The sequence below is a fragment of the Ochotona curzoniae genome, unplaced genomic scaffold, assembly GCF_017591425.1.
Source record: "Ochotona curzoniae isolate NIBS_2020 unplaced genomic scaffold, NIBS_Ocur_1.0 contig_3190, whole genome shotgun sequence".
Taxonomy (NCBI): domain Eukaryota; kingdom Metazoa; phylum Chordata; class Mammalia; order Lagomorpha; family Ochotonidae; genus Ochotona; species Ochotona curzoniae.
Genome location: NW_024465751.1, coordinates 20,036,580 through 20,054,227, shown reverse-complemented (window position 1 = coordinate 20,054,227; position 17,648 = coordinate 20,036,580). Strand labels below are relative to the sequence as shown.

Genomic DNA, 17,648 nt, shown 5'->3' with positions numbered 1-17,648 from the left:
ACTGCCCTTGACAAAACACTATTTTAAGAGAAAGCCTAGTTTGTGTCTGGTTTCTTGGCATGTCTGAAAAAACTCACCTCCCATTTTTCAGAAGCATCACTGCCACGTTCCCCTGTTGCGATGACATACAATCTCCCAGTCCCGTCTGACAACGTTACCCAAGTTGGAGACGTGAAGGACAGTGACGCGCAGACACGAGTATCGTACGTTGTCAAGTCTGTAGGAAGCCGAAACACTTCCCGGGGTTTTCCTAAGGCTGTGTCCTAAGAAATCAAACATTGCAAATGAACCCCAGCCCTTCTCTGAGGAATAGAAACACAATGCACGGATCGGCACTGTAACAGTTTTTCTCTTCTTCAGGAGTTACAGCACAATTCCTGCTGAGAATGAGCTGGCCCACCTCTTTGGGGCCCGGCACGGTGGCGCAAGTGGTTAAAGGTCCTCGCCTTGCACGCCCGGGATCCCATATGGGCGCCGGTTCTAATCCCGGCAGCCCCGCTTCCCTTCCAGCTCCCTGCTTGTGGCCTGGGAAAGCAGTCGAGGACGGCCCAAAGCTTTGGGAACCTGCACCCGCGTGGGAGACCCGGAAGAGGCTCCTGGCTTCGGATGGCATAGTATCGGCCCGTTGCGCTCACTTGGGGAGTGAATCATCGGACGGAAGATCTTCCTCTCTGTCTCTCCTCTCTGTATATCCGCCTTTCCAATGAGAAAATAATAAAAAAATAAATCTTTAGAAATAGAACACAGCAGACAGGATGTGGGGACAGGGCCCGGCCTCCACCTTGCAGCTTCGACCTTGGCACAGACACTGGGAGGGAGACTGGTTGCCGGGGGACTGAACCACAAAAGGAAATTCAGATCTCTCACCAACAACCAGCACCCTGAGAAAACCATTTCGGAAATGCTTCTTTCACTCCTGATGGAGTCCTCAAACAACTGGTGGCCATCACCTTACCTAAAACTTGTTAAAAAAAAAAAAACCTTGGCCAAAACACACACCTGAACCACTTCCTGATTTTGACAGACTTTTGTGTAAGATAAGTGGTTCATACTTCTTTAGTCATTAAGTGTTGAAGTTGTTTCACAGCAACAAATTACACTGCACAAATTCTGTTTTCCCTCTCAATTTTAGAGCTAAATAATCTGCACTTAAAAAAATAAGATAAATGGGTCTGGTACAGTAACCTAGTGGCTAAAGTCCTCGCCTTGCACACACCGGCATCCCATATGGTCACCAGTTTGTGTCCCAGAGGTCCTGCTTCCCACCCAGCGCCCTGCTTGTGGCCTGGGAAAGCAGTTTAGGGCAGCCCAGAGCCTTGGGACACTGCACCTGCATGGGAGACCCAGGAGAGGCTCCGGGTTCCTGGCTTCAGATTGACCCAGTTCTGGCCATTGCAGGCATTTGGGAAGTGAATCATTGGACAGAAGATCTTCCTTTATTTAAAATAATAATAATATTTATTTATTTTTGTTGGAAAGGCAGATTTGCAGAAAGGAGAAACAGAGAAAGCTCTTCCATACACTGGTTCACTAACCAAATGGCTGCAGCAGCTGGAGTTGAGCCAATCTGAAGCCAGGAGCTCCTAAGCCCATGGCAGGTCTCCCACACGAATGCAGGACTGAAGGTCTGAAGGCTTTGGGAAGTAGAACAGCCAGAACACAAACCAGCACCAGTCTGGGATACAGGCACTTGCAGACTAAGGACCACCAGTTGAGCCCTTGCATTAGCCCAATAATCAACACTTTTAACTAACTGGAAACATGGCATCATATTCTAAATACACACAGACATATCAGCCTTGGTATGAAAATATTAGTTTATCAACAAACAATTTGGCTTTTAAAAATGTTAACCCATATTGAACACTGTGACTATGCCCTTTTATATCTAAGGAGGCTTGCATCAATAGAATGTTTTTAATACACTACTGCTATAATCTCAGGCTGGTGAAAGCCTTGCTAAGCATAAGCAAAGACATGGAGTAGACATGGAGAAAAAGGTTTGTCACAAACTTCTATAAAATATAAAGAGCCTTTAACATTCAGTAAAAGCAGAAACATTGTGGCTTCGTCGGCAGGTTAGCAACTGCTTGGGACATTGCATCCCATGCTGTAGTGTCGGCTGAATGCCAGCGCTTCTGTTTCCAACCCAGCTGCCTGTTCATGCATCCTTGCGGGCAGCAGATGGCGCCAGTGCTTCAACCCTGCGACCCAACCCTGCGAGGTCAGCCTGTGAGACCAAGACAGATCACAGGGGAGAATAAACCAGCGCATGCAAGATCTTACTTGCTTCCTCTCTCTTTCTGTCTCCCCCTCCACCCATCCCTCCCCCATCCCATTCCATCTTCCTTCCCCCCCTTCTTATCTGCTGCCTTACAAGCAGAGGAAAAAAAATAAATAAATACATTGAAAAAAAACAACACCTCATCCAGAGGACCAAATGTATTTGGTTTACTACGTGAGATAGCCACATTCACTGGAGCTCCCGGCTTCAGGTCCCAGCTCTGTTCCCAATGCTGATTCTTAACTACTGTTCTCCCTGGGAGCAGCAGGTAACAGCTCAAGCACTTCTATCCCTGCCACACACATGGGAGACTGAATCCTGTGCCCTGGCTTTGAACTGGCCCTGTCGCAGCTATAAAATGCACTTGGGAAGTAAACCACTGGATGGGAGATCTTTTCTAATGTTCAACAGAAAAAAAAATAATACATGAAAATTCTTAGGGTCCAACATGGCAGCCTAGTGACTAAATCCTTGCCTTGCATACAACAGGATCCCACATGAGTGCCAGTTCATGTCCCAGCTGCTCTACTTCCCATCCAGCTCCCTTCTTCTAGTCTGGGAAAGCAGTCGAGAACAGCCCAAAGCCTTGGGACCCCGTACCACAAGTGAGACCCAGAAGAGATTCCTGGCTCCTGGCTTCAGATCGGCTTGGGTCTGGCCATTGTGGTCAATCGGGGAGTGACCCAGCAGGCAGATCTTTCTCTCTGCATCTGTCTGTAAATCTGCCTTCCCAAAGAAAATTCTTAGACTGGTAACTATTTCTGGCTAAGGAGTTACAGAAATACATATAGGCCTCTTGGAGATGATTATAAGTCTAGTTTTATGTAATCTTTAATATAATCTCGCTTGTAGGAATTTGCACATGTAACAAGGGTCTGTGTGATAATGTTCATTTGATTGCTTTTCATTTACAGAGATGCACAGTAACTGCAGTGCAGACTATCACACCCAGATGTGAAGATACAATGCAGTTTGCATCTCTACTTCCAAATCAGACAGACTCCCAAAGAAACCGTTGAACATATCTTGACAATGTTCCTGCCTACACTGTCAGGATACACTTAAAAAGCAGAATGATGGATTTATGATCGATTGTGAATGACTATACTACCGTAATGACACGGGGGGGAGGGATTAGTGGGACATTAGGGGCTTGGGGAGGGTACAGAGGAAATTCCAGAGTCAGTAGAATTGTATCAAGGAATAACTAATTCATTAAAATAATAAATATTTTTAAAAGAATGTTCATTTTAACAGGGAAAAATTATTTTTTCTTTCTTTCTTTCTTTCTTTCTTTTTTTTTTTTTTTTTGCCAAAACAGAGAACTCTTAAGAAACAGAAGCAGGTTTTAGTGTAGCGACTAAGACGCTTGCATCTCCTATCCCGGCACTTGGGTTCTGTCCCCAGCTCCAGCTTCCTGCCTATGCTCACCACGGGGACAGCACCGATGGCTCAAATCACTAACCTGCTGCTCACAAATGACACCTGGCTTTCAAATCCAGCCCCAGCAAGAGCTGGCTCAGCCCTGGCCATTTAAGGTACGTGGAGAATGAGCCAGGTGGATGAAAGCTAACTTGCCGTCTCTTAGATGCTCACTCTCTCTCTCTTGCAATAACAAGCAAATACAACAGAATAAAGCAAAAAGAACATCCCTGCTGTTTATCAGCACAGCAGAAAGCAGCAGACCTTAACACCACAGAACTGGCCAGGTCCCATTAAGTGAGGTCTTGATTTTCATGTAACAAGAAGGAATGCCCACTGTCATTCTACAATGACCCCTACAAAACATGAACCCTGTCGACCTAAAAACATGCCACTGGAGGGTTGGTGTTGTGGCATAGCACATAAAGCCGTTCACTACCTCCAATGCCAACATCACATTAGCACAGGTTTGTACCCAAGATGTTTTGCTTCAGATCCAGTTCCCTGCTAATGGCCTGAGAAAAGCAACAGAGGATGGCTGAGGGCTTGGGATTTTGTCACCCAAGCAAGAGAATCAGAAAAAGCTTTGGGTCCTGGCTTTTCCTGGCTCAACCCTGGTTTTTAAAGGCAATCTGGGCAGTGAAGCACTGGATAGAAAATCTCTACCGTCTTTCTCTCAGTCTCTGTGGCCTTGTCCAGTAAGTAAGTAAAACCTAAGGGGGAAACACACACACAGTGTAACCTACATCTCCAATATGATCACAGCTTCTTATTAACGACAGATAAAGCTTCAGTCTAGTCTCTCCAACCTTGCAAAGATGAAGATACCCATGACAGAATTATCCAATTTCCTAACAGTGTCCAATCTAGAGTAAAACCTCACTGTCTTAAAACCCTCTACCCAGATCACCTAACACAGGCCTAACCCTTTAATACCAGTCCATCTGTCAACCTTCCTGGGGTTTCCCTACGTCATGTACCCTCACATGCGGCAAGAAAAGGAATAAATCAAACTTGTTCAACACCGCAGTGGACCTCATGTCTTGCTCTAGGCAGTTTTGGCAGGGAAATGGTTAATTATAGAACGTCCACCTCAGGGAATAGCAAATTAATTAAATATGCAGGAGTGGATTTCTAAATACAGACAGAAAAAAAGAACCCTGAGGCAAACTAAAAAAAATGCAAAACATGCACAGTATGAACTCATGCGTGATAAACAGACACTGGGATATGAAAGTTTAGAGTATAATATAGACAAACACACGGCTCCTAACGCTTACCATTACAAAGCAAAATAAGACTGGAGTATAAACAGTGGCAGGGAAGTTTGGGAGTAAAAGCAACTTTTCCTCTCAATGCTTAAAAAAACATGTTTTTTTTTTTAAATGACCAACTTATATGATATACATAATTTAAGATAGCAAGATAAAATATTATTTTTCCTTCCGAGAATGTTGTCTCTAACTGTGCTGTGAGTGGTTTTCTGTGTGCCTGTTCCTCACTGAATCTCACCTAGTCAACAGTAATTGGGAAGAATGCAGTGGCAGACCTGTTAAACCGTTATCTATTTCACCTGCAAACAGTGTAAGCCAGGCGTGGGGAACATCAGATCAGGGGGCCGGCCGTACACGGCCCAAAAACCCCCTGGTCTGGCCCTACCAAGGCAACCACAGGTGGAACCCAAAAATTCAGTAAGCCTGCAGCATACTAATTTTTAAGTTGATAATTCTGTATGGAGCAAAGGCGCTCCACTCGTGGAAACTACTTTATTTGAAACATGTGTTTAACGTGGCTGGATTGCCAGAAGTCGATCAGATACACTGATGAAGTATAATTACTAAGATACTCAAAAATTCAAATGTGAAATTAAGACACGGGAGAAAACACAGAAATCTCTTATTTTAAATGATGTAAAATCAATCCAAACGTTCCTGGCTTTAGCTTTTTCTTTAATATTCACTTATTTCTTTGAAAGGTAGAGCTGCACAGAGTGAGGAACAGACAGATCTTCCATTCACCGGTTTATTCCCCGAATGGTCACAACTACTGGGTCTGGGCCAGGCTGAAGCTATTCGCCTAGAACTCGAATTGAACTTCTGTGTGGGTGGCAGGGACCCAAGCAGTTGGAACAACTTCCCCAGGTCACCGGCAGAAAGCTGGATTGAAATGGAACAGCTGGGACACAAAGTGGAATGCCAGCACTGAAGCAGTGGCTTAATCCACTGCACTACAAAATCAGCCCCTGAAATTTACTTCTCAAATGGTACCATCTGAACTAGATTATAAGTAATGAATATTTTCTTCTGCAAAACAGCACTGAATTACTTCTGGATAACTATAGAAAGTTAAATAGCTATATTTAATGTTCTCATAACAATGCCTTACGTAATTGGTATTGATAAGGTCTTGTGCTTAAATGTTTCCTTTTCCTCTAAGGGGGAAGGAAAAAAGGAAGCAAGCACGCAGTCAGGCAGGCTAATACAACTATAAAAAGACACTGAAAACCCCTAGGATAGCATTTCATAATTGATTTGCGGGAGACAGCTTAAAATTCCACTGATCAGGACAGGTAAGGCTAGTGGTCAAACACTGTTCAAGTCGCCCATCCCCCACCCTGCGGGGCCTGGGACCCCCACCTGGCCGACCCCAACCCCAGCCGGCAGGGAGTGCAGCCCCTCAGCGCTGGTGGTGGAGCACAAGTGACTGGGTTCCTGCTTCTCACATGGGAAATTCAGACTGAGGTTCATGACTGGAGGCCACAGCGAGCGTTTGGGGACTGAACTAGCAAACAGAAGGAACTGGGCGCCCTCATTTACCTTTCATTCTATTTCTGCTTCTAAAATAGCTTAATACAAATTTTAAAAAGATTTATTTACTTTTATAGGAAAGGCAGACATACAGACAGAAGGAGAGAGAGGAAATCTTCCATCTGCTGATTCACTCCTCCCCAAGCGGCCACAACAGCTGGAGCGGCACCAGGAGCCAGGATTCCTCCAGGTCCTCCACACGGGTGCAGGGTCCCAAGGCTTTAGGCAGTCCTCGAATGCTTTCCCAGGCCACAAGCAGGGAGCTGGATGGGAAAGTGGGGCTGCCAGGATTAGAACTGGAGCCCATATGAAATTCCAGGCATCAAGGTGAGGACTTTACCCACTAGGCTACTGTGCCAGGCCCATCTTAATAGGATAAAACTATTACTGAATGGTTACACTGCACAAGTATTACACCATCTCATTTTTATTTTAAATTTTATTTTTCATGTTGTTTACAGAGCTGACAAGGTTGCATACCCATGAGGGCCACTAATTCGAGAGGAGAAGGTCGAGGCATGGGGGGAGAGTGAGTGGGATAAACACATCCGATTTTTCTTCGTTTGTATTCCTTCCATAAGTCCACAATCCCTGAAGATACCACTTCCCAATATTTTCTAAACAAGTGACACTTCAGATTTCAATTTCTAGGATACTGCTTAACAGACACACACACACACACACACACACACACACACACACACACACACACACTTCGACTGCAACTACCACATTCAGTTTTCCTTCAGGCTATTATATAGTGTTTTAGATGAACAATCCTGGGTCAATCAAATGTAAAACAGATTATGAAACCCGTAATACTGTATGTAAATGACACTATAAGTAAATAGCAAATAAGTATTAATACTAAACTGCATATAGTATGAAAAAAAAATTCTGAACTGTTTAGGAACCTCTGAGCTACAAACAGAGAAGCTTTCAACTAACACATTTTCTAACACACACACACTTAGAGAAAGCGCGACTCTGGGCTGGCACTATGGTGGAACAGTTCCCACTCACAGCGCCAGCATGGCAGGTGCACACTGCTTCCAGTGCTGCCTGCTACATACTTCTCTTCCGACTCCCTGCTCATGCTCCTGAGGAGGCAGCAGAAGACGGCACAAGTGCTTGGGCCCTGCCTCTGCATGGGGGACGCTAATGAGCCCTCTGGCCCCTGGCAACAGCCTGACCCAGCTCTGGCCATTATAAACATTTGGGGAGTGAATCAGCAAACAGAAGATTTCTCTCTCTCCCCAACTCTGTATAACCCTTCAAAATAAACATATTATAAAGCTTCTTTGGTTGAAAAGAAAATGGTCAAAGAAAATTAAAGATGCCATTTGCCAGTGCTATTAGACAATGACATTTGACATCTGACCTTTTAAGAGAAGTGATCTTTTTCTGGAGAAGATTTATCACTAATGATGGACTTTATTTGGAAGAAAGTATTTTTCCCTTTTATATGCTTAATTTTTTTAAATGAAGCTTTAAGTCTTTCTTTTAATCAGCTGCAATTTGACTAATGTCTGTATGTAAAATGATCCTTTTAGTAATACATTAAACACACAAAATTCTAAGAGTTCGCGCCTCGGGGTCAGCACGACGGCACAGCACGGATCCCTCTGCCCTCTGGCGCCAGCGCCCCGGGATGCCAGTTCACGTCCCATCTGTTCCAGCTCTGTTTTTGGCCTAGCAGCAGAGGATGGCTCAAGTCCTTGGGATCTTACAGCCATGCTGGACACCCAGAAGATGCTCCTGGCTCCCAGCTTGGGATCCACTTGGCTCTGGCTGTATTACTGTCTGTAGCCATTTGGGCAGGAGTGAATCCGTGGATGAAAGATCACTCTCTCTCAATCTCTCCCTCTCCCTTTGTAAAAATCTGCCTCTTAAATAAAAATAACTCTTAAAAAAAACAACTCACCTCTCACTTTTCTTTAGGTAAATTAGTAGCTTCCTGTTAACTAACTGTTGAAAACAAGCTGGGACTGAGGTCTAACGGATGAACATACTGGCATTCAAGGAGCAGGTCTATCCCTCCTAGACAGATCCACAAAAATGTTTATAAAAGGAAACCAGCAATTGTACTCTGAACCCTTAAGTGCAACTTCAAGAGACATGAAAAGACTGTAGAAGAGGGACCAGCGCAGCAGCCTAGTGGCTAAAGTCCTCATGTTATACACCCAGGATTTCATATGGGTGCTGGTTCATGTCCCGCCTGCTCCAGTTCACATCCTGGGAAAGCAGTGGAGGACGGCCCAAAACCTTGGGACCCTGTACCCATGTGGGAGACCTAGAAGAAGCTCCCGGCTCCTGGCTGCAGATCCACTCAGCTCTGGCTATTGTGGCTGCTTAGAGAGTGAATCAGAAGATGGAAGATCTTTCTGTCTCTTCCTTTCCGTATATGACTTTCCAGTAAAAATATTTTTTTTTAAAGTGTAAGAAGAGGGCCCGGCACGGTGGCGCAGTGGTTAAGGTCCTCGCCTTGCATGCCCGGGGCCCCATATGGGCGCCGGTTCTATCCCGGCAGCCCCGCTTCCCTTCCAGCTCCCTGCTTGTGGCCTGGGAAAGCAGTTGAGGACAGCCCAAGGCTTTGGGACCCTGCACCCGCATGGGAGACCCGGAAGAGGCTCCTGGCTTCGGATTGGCATAGCATCGGCCATTGCGCTCACTTGGGGAGTGAATCATCGGACGGAAGATCTTCCTCTCTGTCTCTCCTCTCTGTATATCTGCCTTTCCAATAAAAAAATAATAAAAATAAATCTTAAAAAAAAAGTGTAAGAAGAAATGGACTAACTGGAAAGGCTGATATACAGAGAGGAGAGACAGAGAGGAAGATCTTCCGTCCCATGATTCACTCCCCAAGTGAGCGCAAAGGCCGATACTATGCCGATCCGAAGCCAGGAGCCAGGAACTTCTTTCCGGGTCTCCCACGTGGTTGCAGGTTCCCAAAGCTTTGGGTCGTCCTCTACTGCCTTCCCAGGCCACAGGCAGGGAGCTGGAAGGGAAGTGGGGCTGCCGGGATTAGAACCGGCGCCCATATGGGATCCCAGGCGTGCAAGGCGAGGAGGACCTTTAACCACTTGCGCCACTGCGCCGGGCCCTAAACCTAATTTTAAATGTCTCTGTGAACCTTTCTGTTGAACTGCTGACACCTGCTGGTTGCTAAGAAAGTCAGAGGACCAAGCCATGTGAGGACTGGAAGTCTAGACCACACAGGCTTCCACTTGGAAAACAAGTGTTTCTGCCAACCTGATCACACATGATGCATTGTACACCAGTTGCAAAATACTGGTATTTCTCTGTGTGTCTCTGGCAAAAAAAAAAAATCGGGATATTAAAACAGCTGCTTTATGCTATATAAAAATCCAATGTTTAATTAGTAATTAATACTCCAGCTGCTATCCAATATATTAGTTCTAACAGGTTTTTTCCAATGCTATTCAGAAAGATGCAGGAAAAAAATATATTTTAATATCAAGGTCAAATTGCAAGAGGAAAAGAGAAGCTTATATTTTAATGTAAATTAATAAACTAAAGGAGATTTTATCATCTATGCTTCATCATTTCCAGACCTACAATATCTAACACACGGCAGGCCATCAGTAATATATTTGGAATGTTGAGTGAACAGTATAAATTAGACTGGCTGAGGTGGGATTTATGCAGGATGGTTCAACATATGCAAATCAATGATGTGCTATACCACATCAATAAGCTGAAAAATAAAACAGATTATTTCAACAGATGCAGAGAAAGCATTCATTAAAATTAAACATCCCTTTATACTAAAAGCTTAAAGCAAACTGGACATAGAAGGATCTTTACTCAACACAATCAAAACAATGTATGAAATATTCAATGATAGCATTATACTGAAGGGGAAAAGTTCAAGGCATTTCCACTAAGATTAGACAAGGATCACCACTCTCAACTCTTCTGTTCAAAGCTGCTGGACAAGAGAAAGAAAGCAAACTGATACAAATTGGGAAGGAAGAGGTAACATGATTCTTTATATAGGAGAAACAAAAAGACTTAATAACAAAAGACACTACTGGAACTCACAAGAGAGCTTTGCAAGGTTGCAAGATAAAAAACCAGCACACATAAATCAATGGTCTTTGTATACACAAACAACTCTGTAGCTAAGAAAGAACTTGTAAGATAGGTCTCATTCACAATAGTCACACACACAAAAAAAAAAACCCTTACGTACCTTGGGACAAACTTAACCAAGGACCTGAGGGGATCTCTGTCACAAAACTACAAAACATGGAAAAATGTCACAAAACATGAAAAAGTGTCAAACTCTCAGATTGGCTGAATTAGCATAATCAAAATGCCCATATTACCGAAAGTAATCTAAAGATTTAATGTGATTCCAATAAAAGCATCTTCTAAGATCTAGAAAAACTGATGTTAAATTTCATATGGAAATAAACACAAGAGACCCCAAATGTCTAAAGCAATCTCAACAAAAGCTGGAGGCCTCAAGATGTACTAGAGCCCTGCTGTCGTCAGAACAGCCTGGCCTGCACAGAAACAGACCCGGAGATCAATGGAGCAGAAATCCCAAAAATGAACCCACACATCTACAGCCACCTTATTTTTTAGAGCAAAGCAAAATCAACCCAGGAGGAGCACAATCTTACCAACAAATGGTGCTGGGAAAATGGATCTAATCCACTTGCAGAAGTAGACAAGATGTCACGAAAACCAATGTTAAATGGATCAAGAATTTAAATGTACAACCTGATACCATCAAATTACTAGAGGAAAACACTCCATGAGACATAGGTTTAGACAAAGACCTCTTGGAAGGAGACCCCCAAGGCACAAGAAATTAAAGCGAAGATAAACAAATGGGATTACATAAAGCAAAGAAGCTTCCGTACTGCAAGGAAAATAATAAAGTGAAGAGGCAGCCAACAGAAAGGAAACAAATATTCACGAACTACACAACAAGTAGGGAACAAATATCCAGGATTTACAAACAACTCCCGAAGCAAAACAATCCAGTTAAGAAATGGGCAGAGGACAATTGGATATGAATAGTTCTTTTTCAGAAGAGGAAATTCAACGGCTAACAGACACATGGAAGTAAATGTGCATTCTCTGACATGTGAAAACAGATCTACCACACACCCAGCTATCACTCCGCTTCTGCGAATATATCAAATGAAATTAAATCTATGGGAGAATTACCTGCAGCCCCAAGTGTATAGCACTATTACTTCACAACAGCTAAGACAAGGAACCAGTCCAGATGCCTACCAACAGATGAGCAAAAGCAGCGGCACATTTACACTACGGAACACTACCCAGCCATTAAAAGGAATCCAATCTTACCATCTGCAACAAATGGAGAAAGCTGGAAACTACTGTGCTTAGTGAAATAAGCCAGTCTCTAAGAAAAACATCATACATTCCCTCTGATCTGAGACAACTAATACAGAGACCAAAAACGTAATCTCTGTAAGTGCAATTACCATCCTGGGAATTACCTGCTGTATACAGCATGCAGCTTTAAACAGCGAGAGAAACACATTGGGCCAGCTCACACACCTGTTTACTGCTGTGGGTACTCTGGCCTGGCATTATTAAAGTTTGAATGGGAAGACATAGGAGATGTACAGGTTACGACCAGGGATGAGGTTGGCAAGGTGACAGATTGCCAGGTTTTGAAGGGAATGAATAGTGCTTCTGTTATTCTACATTAAGCAAAAAATGTAGACAAGGTGGCTTTTTTTCCTTTTTAAAATACTATTTCGTACTGCATTGAGCCGGAAAGGAGTAGAGCTTAGGTCACAGGGCCCAAAAGCTGATTTTTATGAATTATAATCTGAATCTGGCCTTTCAATGTCAATTTAAATTACAAAAGATGGAAAAGAAATTTGGAATGAGAAATTAATGACTGGATCTGAAATATTACAGATAAGCAGTATGCTGTTCAGTATAACAGCTCTCCAACACGAAACCTTTGCCCTGCCTTGCTTGTTTTTCTATGAACTTAGTGAAACTGATTTTGCTTCCTTAGACTCTGCCATACCTATCTTCCTACTCACTATAAACATAATGTATGCACACCCTCTGGACATGTGCTATGCACCTCACCTGTGGGAATACATGAGCAATGTCTACCATGCTCATTGACTTGACTGACCCAAACAAAATCAGCCTAATCTGTTTGTCTGTTCTAAAGTTTAAAAGTAGTAAATATTTGGCATCACCACAAAATTAGGAACAAGAAATCACAATTGGTGAATAAGGGCCTGAAGCGATAGCCTAGGGGTTAAATCCTCACCCACATAAGCCAAGGTGCCATATGGGCACCAGTTCATATCCTGGCGGCCCCACTTCCCTTCCAGCTCCCTGCCTGTGGCCTGGGAAAGCAGTAGAGGACGGCCCAAAGCCTTGGGACCCTGCATCTATGTGAGAGACCTGAAAGAAGTTTCTGGCTCCTGGCTTTGAATCAGCTCAGTTCCAGCTGTTATGGCTGCTTGGGGAGTGGAAATCTTTGTCTCTCCTAAGTCTGCCTTTCTAATAAAAAGAAATCTTTTAAAAAAAAATTGGTAAAAATTGGAACAATCTGCTTATGAAATGCCTGGCATATTGATTTGTCTATCCATTATTCTAAACTCCAGACATATAAAATATATTTTTTAAATTATTTCTGGAACTATGTAAAATGAGTAGATTTCCCATTTTTCACAGTAGAGATTTAAAAGCAGAGGATGCCCCCCGACTTCCTACCCCTTCCCTAGCCTCCCTCTCAAGACGCACACAGTTAACGCACACTACTTCATGAACTTTCACTACAAATGTTTCTCTGAGTAAAGTATTTCCATTTTTCCATTTTACCAAAGAGAATAAAGGGGAAAAGAAATGAGACTGCACAGATGAATAGTAGAAATTTTTAAAGATTAAGCACACTACAAATAAGCCAAGTTAGTCATAACTGATGACATAAAAAGCCTTGAAACACTATCCAGGGGGCAAAGACCAACTGCGGCACTGTGCTTTATGTAGCATGAACTGTTTTTTCACAAAAGGAACAGCGTTGTTTTATTATTGACAGCCTAAATTTTATTAACAGTCTAAATTTTCTTTTCTTTCTTATAAGCAGATAAGCATGTAAGTCTAAAGAACACGCCATAAAAACTTTAAGCAGCTGTTTGACAAGTAGTTACCTAAGTTACACATTCAGTCAAAACAACAGAAATAGAACCCAATCTGCAAACCATCCAGAGCCTTAGGTTCTGGCTTAGAAGCAAATTTAAAGACTAAAATTAGTGAAACAATGCAACCTGCAGGAGGATATGGTAATAGGATCATTGCAACTGGAAATTTAAAGTAAGAACATCCTCTAGAGAATGCTTGCATATTTAGGTCACTACACAACGGACCATTAGAGTTTATCTGCTAGGACTATCAGATCTGTGTCTGCCAGATCTCGTATAAAATCCCTACGGAAAGGGCCAGCAGGCAGAGCCGAGGAGCAGCAGGGAGGCAGGCGCAGAGGACAGGCCGCCTGCCTGTGCAAGAGCATCATGTCCGCTCCAAGGCTCCGCCACCGCTCAGCTGAACATAATCGTTCAAGCCATTTTATCCTCTCCTGATCACTCAAAACAAGTGATTTACTCAAGATCACAGTGTTAGAGTATTTGTGGCACAGTCTAGTCTAAAACAATATATACCTGTCATTAATTTGTTTGGACTGCTTTAATAAAATACTATAATTTGGGCAGCTGAACAAAATTGAACAAAATTTTCTCACATTGTAACAAGTCCCATGTGCCAAAGTCCAAAGAGCCTGCGTTCTAGGCGAGGACTCTCCCGGCTTGCAGAGCTGCCCGCTGCCGGTCTCCTCCCTCACAGTGAAGCATCCTGCTGGACTCAGCAGGTCCTCAGGGAGACAAAGCGCTTTCTCTTCTTCCATCCTTTTTCTTATTTATTTATTTATTTATTTATTTTAGAAAGTCAGATATGCAGAGAAGAGGAGAGACAGAGAAATATCTTCCGTCCTCTGATTCACTCCCCAAGTGGCCGCAATGGCTGGAACTGAGCCAATCCTAAGCCAGGAGCCTGGAGCCTCTTCTGGGTCTCCCACATGGGTGCAGGGTCCCAAGATCCTGGGCGTCCTTGACCGCCTTCCCAGGACACAGGCAGAGAGCTGGATGGGAAGTGGAACTGCCAGGATTAGAACTGGTGCCCACATGGGATCCCGGTACATGCAAAGCAAGGACTTTAGCTACTAGGCTACTGTGCCAGGTCCTCTTCCATTTCCTTTTAAGATCACCAATCATCATGACCTACTTATATTTAGCTTTGTTTTTGATGACTTTTACATAGTTCATTAGGGTGATAAGGGTCAAGGGCGACAGGAAGGTGGGTGAGACCATTACTTCCACATTCTCTTTTTCTTCCTGTATCTGGGGGGAGGGGGAGATATGGGAAGAAGCCACACTCAGCCTCCCAAACACCTCCATACCATGAGATGGAGGACAGCCACCTGATGCCATCCCAGGGTCCCCATGTGGGGCATGCTCCAAGTGTCCTGCTCAAGAAATTTTGAGAGTTCAACAGTTCTGAATCACTGCCTATCTCGCCACTCCAAGCACGACGAGATCTCTCCAGAATCCACCTTAGAACTCCATTTGCCCAGATATTCACTGCCAACGCTTGGCTAGGGAGGTTGATCAATTTGTTCTGTCCTCCGTCCTCTGTCATGGTACAGGTGTCCTCTGCAGACTCCAATGTACTGCCATATCCTCCATGTACACCTACCTGGATATGCTGGCCACTGCTCGTCTGAGTCACTGAGGCGGCTCAGCTCTGACACATGCACTCCATGGTCAGACCACAGAACCTGCAATTCTCTCCATGGTTGGGGTTCTGAGTCCAGCAATTTAGTTGAAAGGATCCCCAAAGAAACATCATCTGAGGTGATCCCAGACCTGATTCTTATGTGTGCTTGCCAGTACAGGCTCCAGCATAGTCCATCGCCCAAATCAGCTTATACACATGCTAGTGGTTGTAATTGCTTGGTCAGTTCTGCCTCCAGCCCTGTCTTTTACACAAACTGAGGGGTGTTACAGCCCAGCCCGATCCTGCCCACCACTTACTCGGCCCTTAAGCAAACCAGTGTGTGTTGCAGCCTAGTCAAAGCAACCTGCAATAACCCCCTCCAGGTCTACACCTTGCCCTGGTTCCCGTGCTCACCAGAATGTGCAGCAGACTGGTTCCATCTGTCCCACATCCCATTCAGCTTATACATGTCAATGGGCACTGAAGCTTATTCCATCTAACCAGCTCTACTATCCAGCCCATACCCATGCTGTTGGGTGCCACTCTCTAGCCATGCCTGCCCCAGTCCTGGTTCTCATGCTCACCAGTCAAAGTTGCAACCCAAGAGGTAGATGCCCACCGTTTCTCTAATGGGCCCACTCCCACTCCTAGATCTTGCACTCTTTGGGTGGTTTTGCAATTTAACACAACAGAATTTGCTCCCAGTATCAGCATCTGCCAGCTGATGCTGCAGCAAAGCCCAACCAACCCACACTCACTCAGGCTTATGCATGCACCAGTAGGAACAGTCAACCCAGCCAGGCGTTCCTCTGATCCAGCTCACACAAGGCCAATAGGTGTCATAGCCCTGCCTGGCCTGGTCTGCCCCACCCCAGCTCTCAAAGCTCACCAGTGAGAGTGGTGGTCCAGCAGGGGGATCCCCATGCAGCCTCCTACCGGGTTCTTCCCCCTCACTCCCCAGTCTCACATGTGCTGGTGGGTGCTGCGGCCCAGTCTGGCACAGCCCCGCTTCACCTCAGCGTTTGCCAGTGGGTGCTGTAACCTGGCTGGGCTTGGCCCAATCCCAGCTCACGCTGGTGGGGGCTACAGCCCAGTCCAGCTAGCCCCCATTCCTGGCCCTCATGTGAACTCGTGTGAACAACCCTTTGTGTTGTGGTTCAACCCAGCCTGACTCACTTCATTCCCATGCTGAGTCACCAGCGGGTAATATGAATTGGCCAGCCTGGTTCGCCCCCAGCCTGCCCCAAATGTATGCTGATGGGTACCATTACCTGACCTGGTCTAGGCTGTTCCCTGTCTTGGTTCTTGTGCTCATCTGCAGGGACTGTGTCCTAACAGAGGAGTTTCCCAAGCTCCTCCATCAGAACCTCTCCCAATGCCAGATCTCGCACCCATCAGTTGGTCCATGAGCCAGCCCTACTTAGTCCACCTCCTGTCCTAGCAAGAACAGTGGCCTTTCCTGATGGGCCTTCTTCACCCATTCTGGTTTCTACTGTTGGTGTTACAGCCCAGCCAAGCCCGGTTCACACCCAGGCACAACTCACACATGGCTCAGCAGGGGCAGAGATCTAGCCCAGACTGACCCACACCTACCCTGGTTCTCCCAAGCACCAGTGTATGCTGGAGTCTAGCCCAGTCTGGTGCACTCCAGACCCAGTCTGCACTTTTGCTGACGGACACTGCAGCCATTTCCAGACCTGACATGCAGCCCTCACTCTGGCCTCCGCACTCACCAGTGGGAACCACAACCCAGCCAGGGTGTCCCCTTTGCTCCCCAGCCACAGATCTTGCATGTGCTAGTGGTAGCTCTGACCCAGCCTGGCATAGTCCCTCACCTGTCATGAGCTCATTTAATTGGCCTTAATTCCTTCCTAAAAGCCCATCTCTAACCACAGTCACACTGGAAGTTAGAGTCTCAATATATGAATTAACGGAAACACAATACAGCTCACAGCCAATACCACGTATCTGCCAATCACGAAATTATACCGTGGAAGTCCGTATGTATGCTCCAATTAGCAGTAGTCCCTTGTCTCTTGTAAAAAAGCCAAACACAGGAGACATATTTTCGTTTTAAATAGTTTTATGTTTGCTTTTTTAGCATGAAAGATTGCAAATGTCTACCAAAATAGGAAAAGGAGAGGGGAAAAAGGGAGAAGGAAAGGAAAGGGTATCATTAGTCCCTTTAAAAATAACAATTCCTTAAAATTCTCAAACATCCTGATATTAACACACTTACCATTAGCAGTCCAATACTAGTCTCACCTTTAAGACCAAAGGTTTCTATTTTTTTCCCCTGAAAGGGATTCAGGGAATCTTTTTCCTGG

General features: G+C 44.7%; 1 protein-coding gene across 2 annotated transcripts in view; it reads right to left on the bottom strand.

Annotated features, from left to right (window-relative positions):
* NUDCD1 (NudC domain containing 1) overlaps positions 1-17,648 on the bottom strand; it is a 65,568-nt gene that overhangs the window by 32,683 nt on the left and 15,237 nt on the right. For both annotated transcript variants that reach the window (XM_040979407.1, XM_040979408.1), the window contains exon 3: positions 78-263. In XM_040979407.1, coding sequence (XP_040835341.1) covers positions 78-263 — 186 coding nt within the window. The remainder of the gene's footprint in view (positions 1-77; positions 264-17,648) is intronic.